The 19,716-nt window shown below is 37.9% G+C and overlaps 1 protein-coding gene across 1 annotated transcript in view; it reads right to left on the bottom strand.

Moving 5' to 3' along the window:
• Positions 1 to 285: 285 nt before the first annotated feature.
• The window catches only part of LOC149084173 (nose resistant to fluoxetine protein 6-like), a 62,733-nt gene continuing 43,302 nt past the window's right edge, over positions 286 to 19,716 (bottom strand). Inside the window, exons 12-15 of the mRNA XM_089234519.1 lie at positions 13,229 to 13,349; positions 10,112 to 10,298; positions 8,817 to 8,959; positions 286 to 942 (exon numbers count right to left, since the gene is read on the bottom strand). Of these exons, the coding sequence (XP_089090645.1) occupies positions 709 to 942; positions 8,817 to 8,959; positions 10,112 to 10,298; positions 13,229 to 13,349 (685 nt within the window). The 3' untranslated portion in view covers positions 286 to 708. The remainder of the gene's footprint in view (positions 943 to 8,816; positions 8,960 to 10,111; positions 10,299 to 13,228; positions 13,350 to 19,716) is intronic.

Here is a 19,716-nt window from a genome sequence, read left to right as displayed (position 1 = left end):
TTATTAGATTTTTTTCCTACAGATAACATGTAAACAGTGGATAAAATACAAAAATACTTCCCCCCCCCCCCAATTTTGTTATTTTGAACCATATGTTTACACCCGTCGGCGTAACCGTGTTTTTTTGATTATCCGTGTTCACCTTCACCCATTAGCCCGGATAATCGAGGTTTTACTGTATCTACTTTAAGCAACCTCTTACCCACTAGGAAATTTCGTTTCTGTATTGACGTAAAGATCTTTAAAATTACAAGTCGGAAAAGAAATAATCAGAACAAAAAGAAATTTTCAATTAATACTTATATCCTTTATTTTAGCTTAAAATATATACAATATACTACTTTGTATAATAATATGATTGGGAGTAAATGTCACGGAAACATGCACAGCACGAATACAGAAACATGCGTCAGAACTGTGCGATCACAGAATTCATAACACAATTCTTCTTTGGTGCGTCTGAGGAATGAATCTTTCATCTTATTGTTCATCTCAATTAACAGTTGTGTTTTGTACTTTCTGGTACGTATCTACGTTCGACTTGTTCTCAAGCGACTAAAAGGTTTTTTACATGCGATCTTATTTTGGAAACAATCATTGATCTAAAAGCTCGATAATTACGTAAGAGCTTAACACGAGCATAAAATATGGGGTTATATGTCGGAATGTATGTATGAATTACAAGGAATGGACTAAAAAGAATGGTAACTACTCGTCCGTCCCATTTAAAGCCGCATTGCCTTCTTTCCTGCTGAAAAGCGCCGCGATGTTTTCTTTCTTCAGATGGATTGCTGATCCCGTTCCACTTATCGTTTCACTGCTGATACTATTCCTGGAGCTAAACAGGAGGTTCTCGAACTTCATATAAGGAGCTTGAAATATCAGGTAGCATAAGTACGAAATGATGAATGCGAAGACGGTGTACGAAAGGAAAAACATCCTCTGAAAATGCCGATTAAGAAGAAAGAGTGAGTTTTATAAACCAAAAAAAAATATATATTCTGATAAGATTTTAAACAATTAGACTAGAAATATCCAACTAAATATCAGCATCCCGTTGTTCCAGGCATGGGACAACTGGATGCAATGCAGAGATTGATTTAATTTTTTTTAGGGAAATTTTACAGGCGTCTGCAGGGAATCGAACTACCGTCTCCTCACAATCCGGGTGATAGCGCTAGACAATTACGCTACAAAAGCACAGATTTTTTCCTTCCTTGGAGCTGAATAGTGCTGTGACTAAGTAATGCAGTTACCTAACTATTTGTATAATTTGTAACTGGATTGTTGTTCCTTCTATTTCCATTTAAAAATTGCGTATTCTATGATATTTGGAAAGCAACAGACTGTCATATGTACTCATCTCCTAGTCACTCATTTTGTATCCCTTCCGCAGGTACACAACTGCATCTTTTCTCAATGTCGATTTTTTTTTTGTTTTCGATACTTTGGTCCTATCACATTCAAAGATATATTGTATTTTTCTCCAAAACTCCCTCAGAATATTCCCGATGTATTCACACGGTTAACTGAAATCTATTTCTCACTTTTCTTGCTTTGTGTAGTTTTGAAACTTTACGTGCATATAATATATATATGCTTTGTATACTCCCTTGTAACTATGTATCTATGCACCTTGCGACCGCAAAATAGTCACACTCTTTATTTTCTCTATAATTACCCATGAACTAGGAAGTGCAGAACCCTTCCCCCAGCCGTTTGCGTTTCACATATAATTTGTTTAACTGGATTTTGTGTCACCTATTTTCATGTAAAAATTGTGTATTGTATGATACTCGGAATGCAACAGACTAGCATGTGTGCTTTGATTTTTCACACCTTCTTGACTCTTCCTGCCTCTGGCATACTCTTTTTTACCCCTGCAGTGACCTATCGGTTAGAAAATCTTCGGAATATGGACTGGGTCGCCGTTTCGTTTAGTAAGTAAGTAAGTGACCTAACTTGGCTGATGGCGTGGTGACGTTGCTATAGTTGTCTATATCCCTGTATAGACAGTGAAGAGTGACATCATCTCTATGTCCCATCTCGTAGCCAATGCCGTCCAATATGGGAGGCAGATGGCAGCATTTCTCGAACATGGAACACACATAAATCTGACAACATAAATATGTTAGAAATTAACATAACGCGCACAGGAAACTTTCCATTGAGCACCAATTCGTTAGGAATTTCCTCGAAGGAATGTTTACAAGGTGCATGTACGGTGTAGTTGTTGTAATAGCCGTATGGGCATCGCGCTGAAAAGCACCGGAGTGGCGTGGTGGTAAGATGCTCGTCTACCACCGTGAAGGTTGCCGTCAGCTCCCACGTTCGTTCCGGGGGGGGGTATAGACAACTATTTTCCCTAACGAGCTTGAGGTGACCACCGAAAGATGGCACCTTCATTTCCAACCAAACTCCTTAACAACAGTAAAATTGAAGTATAGCGATATGGCCGTAGTTGCTGTGCGGTGAAGTAGGAAAAACTAGAAACACACACACGCACACACAACTCTAAAAACATAAATACATTACCGTAACGCATGTACACACGCGTAAAATATGTTGCGGAGTGTACCAAGTCCTTAGAAATTTCCCGAGAGGGGTGTTTACGAGGTGTATTGTACGATGTAATAGTAGTAGTAGTAGCCAACTTCGTCACACACATGAGCTATTAGCTGAGTTAGGTCACTCTCTAATGCTCGGACTCCATTCAGCTCATATATGCTCCAAGAAAGGAAAAGATCGACACGTGTATAGCGTAGTGGTTCAGCACATGGATTGCGAGGGGCACGGTAGTTGATTCCTCGCAGAGACATTAAATTTTTCTTCAAAAACATCCATCTGCACATTGTATATCTGGTATTATTAACCTTTTATGAATGTAGTGGGGAGATTTGCGTTATCCCTGTATAAATACAAATACATATACAAATACAACGCCACAACAGGCAAAATGCCCAACGAGGTGGCTGAGAAAAAGATGCCCATAAAAATATGGATGTCATATGTTTCAAAAATACAACAACCCAATTGAAAATGCAATTAACAAAAATTATAAACAATATATACACATGATAAAGTATTATACAATGCCCATAAGGAATACTTATGGTTGTCTTATTCTAAGTATGGATAGCTTCTCGATTTACCCCAACATGTTTATCGTATTTCTTTTTGAACGTGTCAATTGTGTTACAATTTACTACCTCCGGGGGTAAACTATTCCATTTATTAACAACCCTATTAGAGAAAAATTCCCTGCGACACCATAACCTTGCATTGTCCCTCACCAATCGATACTGGTGTCCCCTTGTAAAAGCAGTCGATTGGCGGTATACTAAAAGTTCTTTTAAAAATACTCAAACCAATATGAATGTTATAAGTTGATTGATTACATAAAATACCTAAATTAATCGCCGCACGTATATTTGATGAGAAATTTGATGGACGTCAATGAGTCCCGGAACTCGATTGCGTCATTCAGCATTACGACATGGCCTTCAGTTACTAAGCCAGCGGGGAGACCTCTGCTGATATTTCCCTAATTTCGAAGAAATTAAATTAACCTGTTTCACAATCAAATTTCCTTTTGAAGCTTCTATTTATTTTGTTTTTTATCAGATTTCTTCCCGTTTTCAATGCGATCGATCTGCTGTCATATGTCAATTCGGGCCCTTTCAAAATATGGATTCTACATGATTTTCCCTTCATATGGATATGATTGCTCTTAACGAACATCTTTAAAGTTCTGAGGATATATAAACCTGAAATACCTAAAGGAAAGATTAGTCACTATAAAATATAAACTTCTTGCATCTTGATGTCTGGCATATGGTAGTAAAAACCATATTGGATGACTTTGAATAGCGGGATTTAATTCGATAACATACGAAAACCTCCCTCTTTCGACTTCTTGAAAGAACCAAATACGTTGGGGGTGACTAAAAAGTGTCCACTTCTGCTATTTTTCATAATACGAGGTTCACGCAAGTAACCTCACAAAATTTTAAGTCTATATTTTGAATCACAATTCTTCTCCCCTAAGATGAAGGGTATTTAATATGTGTATTTACTGTACAGGGTGCCCCAAAATGCACCGCTGGCATTTGAAATGGAAGCGAACGGTGGTAATTGTTTTAGTTATTCTGGCAGCAAATTAGTATGTGAGATCAGGATTATTTTTTTTAGTACAATTTAATCGATAATTGCAATGTGACTTGGACAGGGAGCGCGGCAGCACCGTAGTTGATTGAGAAAGTCCTCCCCATTGTTCCAGCAACTCTATCTTTGTTCGTCTTCGTTTATTCGTCTCTGTTATAATCTTGCACAGACGTATACTATATACTGTATATGTCACTGCCAAAGAGCGAAATTGGCTAATTCACGACGGGGCCAGCCAGTTCACGAAGTGGCCGGTGATAGCTGGCCAATATCGATAACAAAAGTCATGATTCGGAATCATCGTCAAGTTTTTTTCGTAGAACCCGGACATATACTTTACGGAACCGATATACTTTACAGGCCCCTAATTAATTTTAAAACAGTCTAAACTATATGAATTTATGCAGGTGAATATTAAAAGACAATATGGAGACATCAATTTTCATGCTTGAGAGGTTAAATAAAAAGTTGAAATCAAAATGTTATTGCATGGATATCAAACTCAAAAGTAGGACAAGCTAAGTATTATTTTATATTTAATTTTCTGGGCTTCGTATCTCTAAGCGAACTCAATGTTTCAGAAATCGAGTATTTAATACAATTTTTTAAATTATTTATGTGGCAGGAAAACCCCACTAAATTTCCGCATTTATACAGTAATCGGCAATTTTAACACTGATTTCTATGGGGATCATCTTTTGCCTGACCCTCAAAGTGATGCTGATGATGATTCTGAAGACTATTGCAAAAGTGGCAAACCATTATAATGGCCTAAACTATTATACATACACTGGCAGTGTAAAAGAAGTGATAAACCATTGTCAAGGCATATACATATCTGAAACGCATAGCTAGGGAACCACGGTAACCAAAGTAAACGTTCTGAAAGTGATTGTTGAGGCAAAGAAACCATTGGTGCCGACAGTTTTTTGCCATTTTCGGGCACTTGCCAATGTCTGACAAACTTTTAAAGTAGCCTATCGTTCAATTCGGGTCCCATTTGATATATGTATGCAAAGTTTGGCGACGATCGATCTAAAATTGTAGATTTATGTAGAGAACATACACGCACAGAAAATTAATTTTATATACATAGACTAGCTATAATACCCGGCGCTGCCCGGGTTTTCTCCAATGAGGCTTTTTGGATATCACGTGATATCTCTTTCTTTCAGGGACATACAAACCGTACCTAAGTTAACCAATATGGCGACTTCCTGCGTGACTCATGAAATAAACAAATCTAGATTTAAAGAAACGTAGAAATGAATATATTTTTTTCCTTTTTTAAGGGGCGCTGGGTATTTCGATTCCCCCCCCCCTTGAACTTCAGGTTATCCATCTGCCTCAGTGATGCTGATGATGATTACGGCGCCTATTCAAAAAGCTCTCATTACTGGGAAGATAAAAAAAGAATGGCAAACCCTTATAAAGGCATAAACTATTATAAATATACTGGCAGCTTTAAAGAAGTGACAAACCATTGTAAAGGCATATACACGTCTAAAACGCATTGCTAAGGGAACCACGGTAACCAAAGTAAACGTTCCGAAAGTGATTGTTGAGGCCCAAAAACCATTGTTGCCCGACAGTTTTTTGTCCATTTGGGGCATTTGTCTTGCTCTGACGAAATTTTAAAGTAACATATCGTTCAAGTCAGGTCCCATTTTGTATATATGCAAAATTTGGTGACGATCGATCTAAAATTGTGGATTTGTATAGAGAACATACACACAGACAAAGAGAGACAGAAAATCAATTTTTATATATAGATTTCTGCACGAGTTACCATCGTGGGAAAAGGCCGTTGTAGCGATGAAGCACCGTTATCCCTGATGTCGATGCCACTTCGACACGTGACGGCAAAGGGTTAATTCGAATCTTTGGTCACGTATTAACCGAGAACAATCGTATCACATTATCGAGTATATATCACATTAACATGTTGCATCTCATTTTCCAATTGAGTTCCCAGTTTTCACGTAGCAAAGATTGCTCCATAAAAATTATAAATATTTATCCTAATGACATTTCAATGCAAATAAGCATCATTATGATACACAAAATTATTTTATATGTTCTTATCTTCATTCGATATCATAGTTATTGTTTCCCGTGGACCAAAATTTGTATTTCATAACATTATTGAATTTTTTTTTACAATCGAATCGTATGTAGTTATTTAAAACAAGATGAGCAGAAACCAATATATAAGAACGAAAAAAAAACTCTTAGCTGGGTTAAAAAACGAGTAAAATATACACTGAAGAGCCAAAAAAACTGGACACCTGCCTAATATCGTGTAGGGTCCCCGCGAGCACGCAGAAGTGCTGCAACACGACGTGGCCTCGACTAATGTCTGAAGTAGTGCTGGAGGTAATTGACACCATGAATCCTGCAGGGCTGTCCATAAATTCATAAGAGTAAGAGGGGGTGGAGATCTCTTCTGAATGGACAGCACGTTGCAAGGCGTCCCAGATATCTATATATATAAAATTGATTTTCTGTGTGTGTGTGTGTGTGTATGTTCTCTATACAAATCTACAATTTTAGATCGATCGTCGCCAAATTATGCATATATACCAAATGGGACCCGACTTGAACGATAGGCTACTTTAAAATTTCGTCAGACCAGGGCAAATGCCCCAAATGGGCAAAAAACTGTCCGGCAACAATGGTTTTTGGGCCTCAACAATCACTTTCCGAACGTTTACTTTGGTTACCGTGGTTCCCTAGCGATTAGTTTCAGACGTGTATATGTCTTTACAACGGTTTGTCACTTCTTTAATCCTGTTAGTATATGTATAATAGTTTATGCCTTTATAATGGTTTGCCACATTTTCAATACTCTCAGTAATGAGGCTTTTTGAATAGGCGTCATAATCATCACCATCATCGCTTTGGGGGTCAGGGAAAGGGTGATCCTCATAAAAATCAGTATTAAAATTGCCGATTTAACTGCATAAATACGGAAATTTAGTGGGGGGGGGGGTTTCCTGCCACATCAATAATTTTAAAAATTAAATTGAATTCTAGAAGATACGAAACCCAGAAAATTAAAAATATGAATAATTTGCCGGATCTACTTTTGAGTTTGATATCCATGTAATAACATTGATTTTAACTTTTTATTTATGTCTTCTCAAGCATGAAAATTAATGTCTCCGTATTGTCTTTTGATATTTATTTGCATAAATTCATATAGTTTAGGATGTTTTTAAAATTAGTTTTGGGCCCCGTAAAGTGCATCGAAAAAATTCCACAGCTTTAATTAAGCATTTTTGGAAGCTGAAACAGGCAGAGAGGGATAACTTGTAGTTCAGGGGGAGGGAATCGAAATACCTAGCACCCATCAAAAAAAAAATGGGGAGGGGACTATTCATTTCTATGTTTCTTTAAATTTAGATTTGTTTATTTCATGAGTCGCGCAGGACGTCGCCATATTGGTTATCTTTAGACACGGTTTGCATGTCCCTCAAAGAAAGAGGGAGATATCACGTGGTTCATAAAGCCTCATTGAAGAAAACCCGGGCAACGCCGGGTATTATAGCTAGTGTTCAATAATGTTCATGTCTGGGGATTTTGGTGGCCAGCGGAAGTGTCTAAAGTCAGAAGAGTGTTCCTGGAGCCACTTTGTAGCAATTCTGGACGTGTGGGGTGTCGCATTGTCCTGCTGAAATTGTCCAAGTCCGTCGGAATGAACAAATGGACATGAATGGGTGCAGGTGATCAGACGGGATGCTTACGTACCTGTCACCTGTCAGAGTCGTATCTAGACGTATCAGGGATCCCATATCACGCCAACTGCACACGCCCCATACCATCACAGAGCCTCCACCAGCTTGAACAGTCCCCTGTTGACATGTAGGGTCCATGGATTCATGAGGTTGTCTCCATACCCGTACACGTCCATCAGCTCGAAGCAATTGGAACCGAGACTCGTCTGACCAGGCAACGTGTTTCCAGTCCTCAACAGTCCAATGTCAGTGTTCTCGGGCCCAGGCGTAAAGCTTTGTGTCGGGCAGTCATCAAGGGTAGTGGGTGGTACACGAGTGGGCCTTCGGTTCCGAAAGCCCATATCGATGATGTTTCGTTGAATGGTTCGCACGCTGACACTTGTTGATGGCCCAGCATTGAAATCTGCAGCAATTTGCGGAAGGGTTGCACGTCTGTCACGTTTAATGATTCTCGTCAGTCCCGTTCTTGCATGATCTTTTTCCGGCCGCAGCGATGTCGTAGATTTTACCGGATTCCCGATATTCACGGTACACTCGTGAAATGGTCGTACGTGAAAATCCAAATTTCATCGCTACCTCGGAGATGCTATGTCCCATATCTCGTGCGCCGACTATAACACCACGTTCAAACTCACTTAAATCTCGATAGCCTGCCATTGTAGCAGCAGTAACCGATCTAACAACTATGCCAGACACTTCTCGTGTTATATAGGCGTTGCCGACCGCAGCGCCGTACTCTGATTGGTTCCATATCTCTTTATTTGCATACGCATGCCTGCACCAGTGTTTTTGGCTCTTCAGTTTAGTACGATTTGAATTTGAGTATATAATATAAACATGTGAATCAGACATCACGTGCATTAGAATTAGAAAATTAGAATCATAATTTTTTAAATGTAGTAAATGAAAATTAACCTGTTCGAAATGTCCCATGAACATCATTTCACGTTGTGTTCCAGCTTGGTAATACATCAGCGGCAAATGAATCAGGTAGGCCAAGTAAGACAAGCGCTCTAATGACATGACGGTTTCGCATGACAGAATTTGTGAGACGATACCTGTGTGCCAAAATAATGAAATAATCATTACACAGACTGAAAATGTCTTCAATGTCCATTTTCGTTTGTGTTGATTTACGTGTATTCAGTAAAAAAATCGGAAAAATTATCGATAGGCTGTTGCTGTTTCTATAGTTTTTGTAATTGCTTTTTTTGTTAATTAGGGTTGTTGTAATTTTGAAATATTTGGCATCCATATTTGTTATGGGCAACGTTTTCTCTGCCACCTCGTTGGGCATTTTGCCTGTTGTGGTGTTGTATTTGTATCTGTATTTTTAGTATAGATGCTGCATTTTCAAATTAAGATTGAGTCTAATGTTGGAATTGATTAGTTAATCTTTACCGGGGTTACGGGAAAACATTGTTTGGGTGTGGGAGATAAGGGTGCAAATTATAGCATGTTAATTGATTTGTACAAACGTTTCTTTTTCGATTACTGATTGTACTTGTTTTCCATTTCGAATGAGGAAAAAATCATTGGCACCCGAAATACTTCGCGGTTTGTTACACTTAGTTCTCGCCGAAATGCAAGAAAATAAAGATGAGTGAACCACATGGCGAGAATACACGGAGTTTTTTTTTTCGCTTTTGGCGAGAACTTCGATGGGAGCAAAGCAGGAACATTGCTGTGAAAACCCTCTTGTTTTCCATTCCCTTATGTCGCGACTTTATCGGGCGTTTTATGCAGATCCTTCAAGTAAGAACTGCAACGATTTCAACGCTCTTGCTGATTTTTCATAGTTAGTTGTACTGATTCCGCGATAAAATATTTGTGCTGCCACCGCATTTTTTTTTTTTTTTTTAACTTTTGTAACCATAATCGTAAATGCTGCGAATTTTAGTGTCGGAATGCCAATTATCTTTACCATATGTTGATGGACATGTATATTCAAACCATCAAATAAACTTTCTGACCACCATCTATATAGAACAGACTCTTATACAGTGGATCCCGATTATAACGTTTTCCAACAAACCATCATGAAAAATCGTTGCAAGCTGGAAAACGCTTTAAAGGGGGAATCATAATGAGAAGTATAGTAGAGTTGGTTAAGCGTACGTTCTAAATAGGAGCGTTATAAGTGGGATCGACTGTAATTACAATTTTAGCATCGTATACACAACACCAAATCAATTTTTATCCGAACTTACCTCCATATCCATTAATGCAAGCGTAAGCGACCCAACCGAGCGCTGCAGCGAAGGCTGGCCTGTGTGTTGCAGCATAAAAAACAGCTAGGCTTCTGTTCATGGGATGCCCATCTCTATATTCGTACAGTCCATAGACGATGGCAAGCACTGTTGCAATCGAAACGCACCAGCACATCACAACCACAGGCTACGGCAGCGGAGAAAAGAAAGTGAAAATATTTTTTGTATATATGACTGATTATACAAAGTACGAACTGGCGAAAGCATTAGAAAAATGTCTTCTGAACAGGGTACATTATCACAATACCTTCAAAATAACTGCGTAGTACCTAGGAGGTATTCATTACTAACGGATATAATTGTATTCAGCTGCATTTACTTTGGTAAATTAACTTGAAACTCACGGCATACATTCTTGGTGCTTCATAAGTCTAGCTGGTGAGGGAGATTCAGAATTTCTTTCATATTAAATAACTATTTAAAATCTGTTTAGCATTCTTTGTTTCATTGATTCAGTACTAAAGGAAATTGTATTAATGCATATTATTGAGAATTGTGTATTTCAGTGCTTAATTCCTCAATATTCATCTAAATCATTTCGGCTACGAGATATTCTTCTGAATCGTTTCAGCTATCCCATACTCCTCTGAATCTTTCTTATCCTCTTTATTCTTCCGAATCCTTTTCCCTCCTCTATACTCATTTTACTCTTTTCCCTCTAATTTCTATTCATCTCAATCTTTTCCTCTCCTCTATACTCATCTCAATCATTCTCTATTCTCTATACTCATCTCAATCATTCTCTATTCTCTATACTCATCTCAATCATTCTATATTCCCTATACTCATCTCAATCATTCTCTATTCTCTATACTCATCTCAATCATTTTCTATTCTTTTTACTCATCTCAATTTTTCCCTTTCTTCTATACTCATCTCAATCTTTTCCTCTCTTCTATACGTATCTCAATCTCTTCTCTTCCTCTATACGTATCTCAATCTCTTCTCTTCCTCTATACTCATTCCAACCTTTTTTTTTCTTCTATACTCGTCTGAATCATTTCAGCTTTTCCGATACTCCTCTGAATCTTTTTCTCTATACTCATCTCAATCTTTTTCTCTATACTCATCTCAATCTTTTCCTCTCCCCTATACTCATCTCAATCTTTTCCTCTCCTCTATACTCATCTCAATCTTTTCCTCTCCTCTATACTCATCTCAATCTTTTCCTCTCCTCTATACTCATCTCAATCTCTTCTGATTTTTTTCTCTCTTCCATATTCATCTCAATTTTTTCCTCTTCTTTATACTCATCTCAATTTTTTCCTCTTCTTTATACTCATCTCAATATTTTCCTCTCCTCTGTACTGATCTCAATCTTTTCCTCTCCTCTATACTCATCTCGATCTCTTCTCTTCCTCTCCTCTGAATCTTTTCCTCTACTCTATATTCATTTCAATCTTTGCCGGCCCTCTATACTTGTCTCAATCTTTTCCTCTTCCCTGTACGAAATATTTTCTTCCCCTCTATACTCATCTCGATCCTCTCCTTTATAATTATTTCTAAATTTCGGTCTTTTATTGCATAAAGAATTGAAATAATTCAAAGGACACACAGATATTCTCTTCCGGCAAACATGTTTTCATAAAAGTGATCGCCATTCAGAACGGCTTCAATAATTCGATTGAAATACTGCATTTATATAGAACGGTAACTGTAATAAATCGGTTATTACACATAATATCCGGTTATTATGCATACTTACTAATCGTCTTGGTAATTTTGATAAATTTATCTCTTTCACCGGAGATTATGCATAATACCCAAGCGTCGTCGGTAAATTTTATAAATGCTTGAAATTTATCCCCCTTATCTGTGATTATGCATAATTCCCTAGTGTAATTCGAGAATTTGATAAATATTAAAAAAATTCCAAATGAGCCAAGTATACGTGATGTATGTAATCGAAAGTTCGTTCGTAAAGGAATTTAGCGATCGAACCCAGATATAACGATACAATACATGTATGAATTATCCTGTATAGTATATGATATAGTACGATTTATCATGTTCACCAACGACGCGACGTTTGGGTATCATGCATAATTAAAGGTAAAATTGATAAATTAAGAGAAATTTATCAAACTTACCAAAACGCTTGCTGAGTATGCATAATAGCCGCATTTATTACATTTATAGTAACATATACAGTTCCTACAGTATTTCAACTTCATTTGATCAAAGTAATCTGATGTTCAACGGAATCGTTCAAATGTCTATTTGAATTGTCCGACCATGCTATTAATTCTGTTCTTTTCATCATTCACATACACTTTAAATCAGTGCGTATGATCAAACAGCGTTTGTTAATTAAACGCTATTTCTGTGCCTATTTCCGATGATTAATTATGACAATTTCGGTGATATCCCTCTCTCGTGTGTATGATTTTGTCATCTGTGACGCAAAACCAACTCATTAATCTTTTTTTTCCATGTTGGTTCGGATAATTGGCCAACAGTCTAAAAATCGGTACGTCTCAGAATTCGCTTGAATTATACCATCCATAATTCTCAGAGATATAATCTGAGTTTATACTCGTAGACAACCAGTATGGTGTTCGTTTCATTTGTATAGTGTTGAGAATAGATATTATTTTCTCTTCTGACGAACAGAATGCTGGGAACCACAATCTTATTACTAGAAGGAACTAATTATAGAATTAGTAATAGTGTACCTGTTGCTCTTGATGGCAGTAGATTTTCAAAATTGGACATATTTATGGAGTAAAAAAAACGAATTTTCTTGAATTTTATACTGGCTTTTTTTCCCGGATAAATTTCAGATTTTTCCTGCCATAAATGTCTTGCAAAGTTTTTTTTGAATAACATTCCTCCATTGCTGGACTTTCCTCAATTTATATCCCGAGTGTAATTCTGAAACAATGAAGACTAAATTTGAAAGAAAAAATCAATAAAATTGGGGAAAACAAGGCAACAATTTTAATTGCCATGACTAATGGGGAATTATTCGATGTTTTTGCGTATTCTTTTGTGCATTTTAGTTCCGTATTTTACTTAATAATAAGAGTACATTTTGTGTTTCTAAAATGTACGTACAGTTTTGATTTTGATTTTATGCCGAGTTGCCGAAAAGATGGCTGCCAATGCCCCGATGCAGTACGATCCGATGTGATTGTACCCTTGGACGTAGAAGAACTTCCACATTATCAAGGATGTCCTGAAATATAGAAAACAACTTACTCACATGGACACGCACATAAAAAAAAAACAATTTCAAATATAGAAGTTCTGATAGCACGTTTCTCTACATTGACTAATCATATACAGCATCAAGGTACTGATTTGGTAGTATATATGGACATCTGAACACTTAGATAATTGCTACTGTGATCGTATTATGTCAACGGCATAAGCTCAGCATTCACTCTTTACTACATTATTCTGGCGATGAGGATGCCAAGACAGATTTCCCATTTCAGAATTTTATCTCACCTTTGAAGATGCACCCAGAGAGGGTGTTAAGACCGAGACCTACAGCTCCTGGAGGTTTCGTTGGGATTTTAAAGAATAGGACATTAAGGGTGAGTAATTATATACAGTGATATCTCCATGTCTTACATTCCCCGTTATCAGATTATCGGTCATCTGTCGCTAACGGACACTTCTGAAGACTGTGGGAACAGGGCCTCAATGTATTTCCTCCATACAGAGTGTTTATATTATAAAAGTTCTCTTACTCTGAGTAGTTTTTACTCATCCGAAATACAGCCAAATTTTTCGGATACCTTAATGAGATCATGAGAGAAATTTATTCAATAAAAAATAATTCAATTTTCATCCATGAGGTTAAAAAATGACACTTTTTTATTGCATTTTCCTCTTTTTCATGATCCATATATTGCATATACCAAGTTTCAATGGAATAAGTCCAGTAGAACAGGAGCTACATAGGACTGATCAGTGTCATTATACTAAATGAGCCCTCGAGTGATACAGTGGTAAGATGCTTGTTTTCCACTATAGATATCACCGTCGGAGTCCACGGGTTCGAATCCGAGGAAAAACATTGAAAACAAGTTCTTTTTTACCTACAGAGCCAGAATGAACGCCGATAGATGGCGCTTTCATTTCCCGTCCAACTGTAATGGTTGGAAATTGCCATATCTGATGTGACCTGGGTGCGATAAAAAGTATATTGACAAACGCTACATATAGGTCTGAACAGCTGGTGGACGTATTTCATTGAGAAACTCGGTATATGGAACATGGGAAATGCAATGAAAAAACGACTTTTTCATCAGATGGTCGAAAGTTGTGAACTTTTTTATTGCACAAATCTCTCCCGTGGTCTCATTAAGATATCCTGTAAATCTGACTGTATTCGGATGAAGTCGGATGATTCTATGGGAAAAACTACTCATAGAGTACGAAATCTTTAATTACAACCACCCTGTTTATTAACGGGCATTCAAATGTAACGGACTGCTACTACTTAACCGAACATGCAGTTCATACACATTCCTGTACGGAATATCTAACGAATCGGCTCATGCCGTAATATGTGCTCTGAGTGTATGCTTGGCTCTAACGTATTTGCGTTGTAGATTTGCGCTTGTTTCGTATTCATGCTGCCATCTGGATTCCATTTTCTGGAGTAAAGATGGAAAATGCTCGAATTTTCATGCTTTGTCAGTATCGTGTTGTAGCCCTGCCTGCTCTCTGCGGAGAGACTTTAAATGTAACGGACTGCAAAAAAATGAGCAGTTAGCGTATTGTGATCTATTTACTGTACTAATATTTAGCAGCCCGATGCGATCACGGGATTTCAAATACTGCAACTGGGCTCAAAATCGAGTAATATGCAGTGAATCCCGCTTAGTACGACTTATTGTCGTGATCGCAACTCTTACTAATAGTCATTGAGATTTCTCGTTTAAAGCGTTTTCTTGCTTACAACGCATCTTCTTGGCGGTTTTTTTTTTTGAAAAACAAAACAAACTCTAAGCGGGATCCACTCTACTGCAACTGAGTTCTTCTGGGAAACGAAAAATTTCACTTCTGGTGAACAGGTATATCCTAATTGATAGAAAAAGAGAAAATACTTCTTGATTTTTATAAAAACGTAAAAAAAATTATATTATTAAATGGCTACATTGTTATATAGTACATAGAGTGTACCAAAGGGATAAAAATTCGGTGATTGATTCTAAAAATTGTATAAATATTGTATAAAAAATTGTATAAAAAATCTGTATAAAATATTTATGCCGCATTTCACTTTTACACAGAAATATTGCAAAAGATATACTTAAAAAAATATGGGCATCTGCTGCCGCCTATCAAATAAAAACTAAACTATCTGTTGCAAGTTTTCAGGTAAAGTTAGTTGTTGATTTCAAACCTGGATACTCATCATGGAAAAGAACAAAATTTAAATACATTTTTTTTCTACGCTGCATACAGGTGTAAATTTTGTGCGCAAAGATAACGATTAATACAATTTTTCTTATGTTTGCTACTGATTTATACTTTTAATTTCTAAAATTATATACTAATCAATAGTTCAATGTTAGACTGTAAAAGTAAGGAACTTAATATAGTTTCATACCACATTTTCATTCTGCACATTAGTTCAAACCAATAAAAATTTTATTTTATGAATTATATTACTCACAGTTTCGATTTTATTCAATGGCTGACAGCATTGGTCCTTCCCCAGCACGACCCAACCCACACGGGTAAAAGGCTTACATACCGGAAGGGACAAAGTCTGGGTCGTGTCTGGTCTGACAGCATTGGTCCTAGCTTAAAGTGGTTTCTCCTATTTAAAATTACAAAGAATAAGTCAGGAAATTAAGAAATTTTCCTCCAGTTTTTTTCTTTCTTCAACGGTTCGAGAAATATTTCACTCAATTTCAACTACGGAAGAGTAGATGACTTTGCCTAATAATACTCAAAAAATCGTCAACGGATAAAGCAAAAATACCAGGAATTACTAAAAAGTTCCTAATGCATTTCGACACGCTATGGGGGTGGTCTTCAGAGGATAATAATATCACGCCGATCAAATTTCCCACTTGGATTGATAACCAAATCTTTAATCTCGGTTGCTCAGCGGAACGAAAAAAGTATATGTCTGTTCAAGTCAAACATCGGAGTAAGAATGTTTGAACATACCTACAGTTTTTTTGGTTCCGCTGAGCAACCGATATTGAAGATTTGGTAATCAATCCAAGTGGGAAACTCGGTCAGCGTGATACTCTTACCCTCTAAAGACGACACCCATAGCGTGTCAAAGTGCATAAGGAATTTTTTCGTATTTTCTGGTATTTGCCTTGTGGTGTCTCACGCAGACGACCCCCCAAGAGTCCTGTCAACGACCTCGAGTGTGTCACGTGATCCCGGGTACTGGAGACCAAGGTTTCTAGAATATATAAGGTTAAGTATTAGCAAGCGCGCGCTTCAGAATGAAACTGGTTTTGACGTCACCCGATTCCTCACATGACCCCCTCAAACGGGAGCATAATGTAAAATTGTTGGTTTTTCATGAATTTTTTTGCATAGTTTTCACGCTCAGAACTTCATCATTTTTTTTTAGCGGATGCCACAAAAACCGCTCATTGTCAAGATAATTTTTTTTTATTTTTAAAAAATTTATTTGATTTTTAATGAATTTTTTTCCCAACTCATGTATGCAATGTTAAGTCAATGGAAGCAGCTTCTCTCATCCACGAGAGGGAAATTCTAGAAACCATGAGAGGGAAATTATCAGGAACGCGTTTTTACGGAGAAAAAAACATACACGGAAAGAAAAATATCAGATACATTTGAAAGTGTTTAATAATTTTGGTTGAATTAAAAAAATTTCTTGATAATAAGTTATTATTAATTATTACTATTTATAACTATTTATTATTAATTATTATTTATTACTAGTTATTATTAATTATTATTTATTACTAGTTATTATTAATTATTATTTATTACTAGTTATTATTAATTATTATTTATTACTAGTTATTATTTATTATTATTTATTACTAGTTATTATTTTGAACTCGCCCACACCTGAACTTGTTTAAACAGTTATAATGTAGTGAAATTGATTCCCAAACAAGATGCCACGGAACCGTGGGTAAGGGGCAATAACAAGAGGAAGGGTTTTCGTTTGTTTTTTAACTGCATTAAAAAAAGTAATCGCGCTCTTTCCTAGTGTAGTCTTAACGCATGGGCCCACCCGGACACGGCCCGGGGGGTCTCACGCATGATTATGAGATATCGTTCGAGATTAAGCATGCAAATTGGTAAGCAATCACGGGGCCGCAAGGAGTGGGGAGCAGTCATGTCTGGTGCCCTGGGCGCTGAACCAGAAGGGGTACAAATTTCAACCTTTAACCTCTCCTTCAATATTAAAAGGAGACACTAAAATTCGTGCTTGCCCCGACTGACCAATCATCTAGTTGTGGCACTGTGTAACCATTTCTAGTTAGGTAGGGAGGTCTTAAAAAAATCAATGTCGTCCAAGATGCTCTTAGGACGACTCTGCTCTTCCCTCCGAGTACGGCAGTGCCGCGAGAATGTTAGGGATTATATTAAAGACAGTGACGGGGCTGTGATTCCCGAATGGTGAGCCACATCATCTTGAGATGCCATTGCTATTTGTACCGCAAATATTCTGATATTCTGCTGATACTTTTATTGAAAATTGTCTTATTACTACATATAGGCGTACGCAAGATTTTCTCAAGGGCTGAGGTCGGGGTTTCATTTTTTTTCTGATGGGGGTGGGAGGCCCGTCGTTTCAATATTTCCTGGGGGGGGGGGAGGAGGGGGGGAACAAAGAACTTATACTCAATATATGTATACACATATATCGCTTCTAGTGCATTTTTTAAAGCCGGGGAAGGGAGCAAGATTCCCCCGGACCCTCCAAATGACGGGCCTGGAGGGGGGGGGGATGAGATGGGTGATCTCCGCCTAGTCAGTTAAAAAATTGTATTATTGGTATATGTGGGAGGGTCCGAGTGCCCTATATCCTCTAATGATGAAAGTATCATCATGAGATCAATATTGAGTGCCGTGACGTACTTTTAAATTGAATTCTAAACAAATTTATTAGAATAGCTCATGGTATTCATAGCCAATCTAATGGCAAACCATTTTGTAATTGGAAGTTCACTACTTTCATAGCCATAGGCAGAGATAGATTTCAAAGGTTGGGTGGGTGGCACGATGATGATGCTGGGGAGGGCAGGATGATGTCAGTTCATATACATGCACATGCATTATAGATCCGTCGGTTCAGTCATTGACGTAGGGAATGCATTGCTCCCCCCCCCCCCCGTATCTCCATCCATGTTTGCGGCAAAACGCGACATGCCGTTTGAGAATCTGAGAATCACATCTTTATAACAGTTGCACCCTGGGGTTTAGGAATCACAGCCCAACTATACTGTAAATATGGCTCATATAATTTTATGCCAAAAATATCTACCCCTCTTCTGTCACTATAGTTATTCAGGATGGTTCACTATGGTTTCGGGTGATCAAAGATAATCTCTTTCGAACATTTCAGTCTTTTACGTACTTGAAACACGTTATACCGTCGGAGTAGGTGCCCGAAAATGTAACACCACTCGTCTAGGCTCCTCGGAAATGTAACACCACCCGTCTAGGCGCCGCAACAATATAACATACATGTGTTAAATGTTTTTTCCGTTCTGGGAATCTATAAGCGAATATTTTTTGTATAGTTTGCCATTTCCAAACGCATACTCTTCTCATTCAAAACGGTTCTTTCTTCCGTCCAGAGAAGTCGATTTCTCTCGAAATAACGTGTGTACGATAGTCATAAGAAATTATTTCGCTATTGATATTTGTCTGTTGTGAATTTACTACAGCAAAATAACCATGCCAAGTTGTGCTGTTGCGTCTTGCACAAACACTTATGCAAATACTAGTGGAAAAGAAATTAAGTTTCACAGGTTTCCCAAGGATGAAACTGTAATCAGGGTCGCAACTAGGGAAGAGCAGGTGGGTCTCGTGCCCCGGGCGCTGGCCCAGAGGGGCGCAAATTTTATTCCCAAACCTCTCCTTCAACATTACAAGGGGGGTGCCAAAATGCGCACTTGCTCTGGGTCAAGGGCGTAGCCAGGGCGGGGGGACTTGGGGGTCTGGTCCCCCCCCCCCCGAAATGTGAGAAAATGACCGAAAAAAGGGAAAAAGATGGCCAAATCCATTGTTCTGCGACTTTGGTCCCCCCCCCCCGAAATGAAAGTGGTTCCCCCCCCCCCGAACGAAATTTCTGGCTACCCCCTGCTCTGGGTGACCAAGCATCTAGTTACGGCCCTGCTTGTAATGTTGATTGAAGGAGAGGTGAAAGGGTGAAATTCGCCCTTCCCCCGGACCAAACCCGCCTGCTCTCCTCTAGTTGCGGCTCTGAATGTAAGGCCGAGTTATAAGAAAAAGATGAAAACTTAACTTATTCCAATTTATACATTCCCACTGAACGTTGAATATCTAAAGGCCATCTTTTATGGGGAAAATGTTTTTCCCCATTCTGATAATTCCCTTTCCGTTTCCCC

The sequence above is a fragment of the Pholcus phalangioides genome, unplaced genomic scaffold (assembly GCF_987345545.1).
Source record: "Pholcus phalangioides strain wild (caught in Gottingen) unplaced genomic scaffold, Ppha-v1.0 ptg000008l_1, whole genome shotgun sequence".
Classification (NCBI taxonomy): Eukaryota; Metazoa; Arthropoda; class Arachnida; order Araneae; family Pholcidae; genus Pholcus; species Pholcus phalangioides.
Note: the sequence above shows the minus strand (reverse complement) of the source record. Positions and strands in the feature narration are given on the sequence as shown.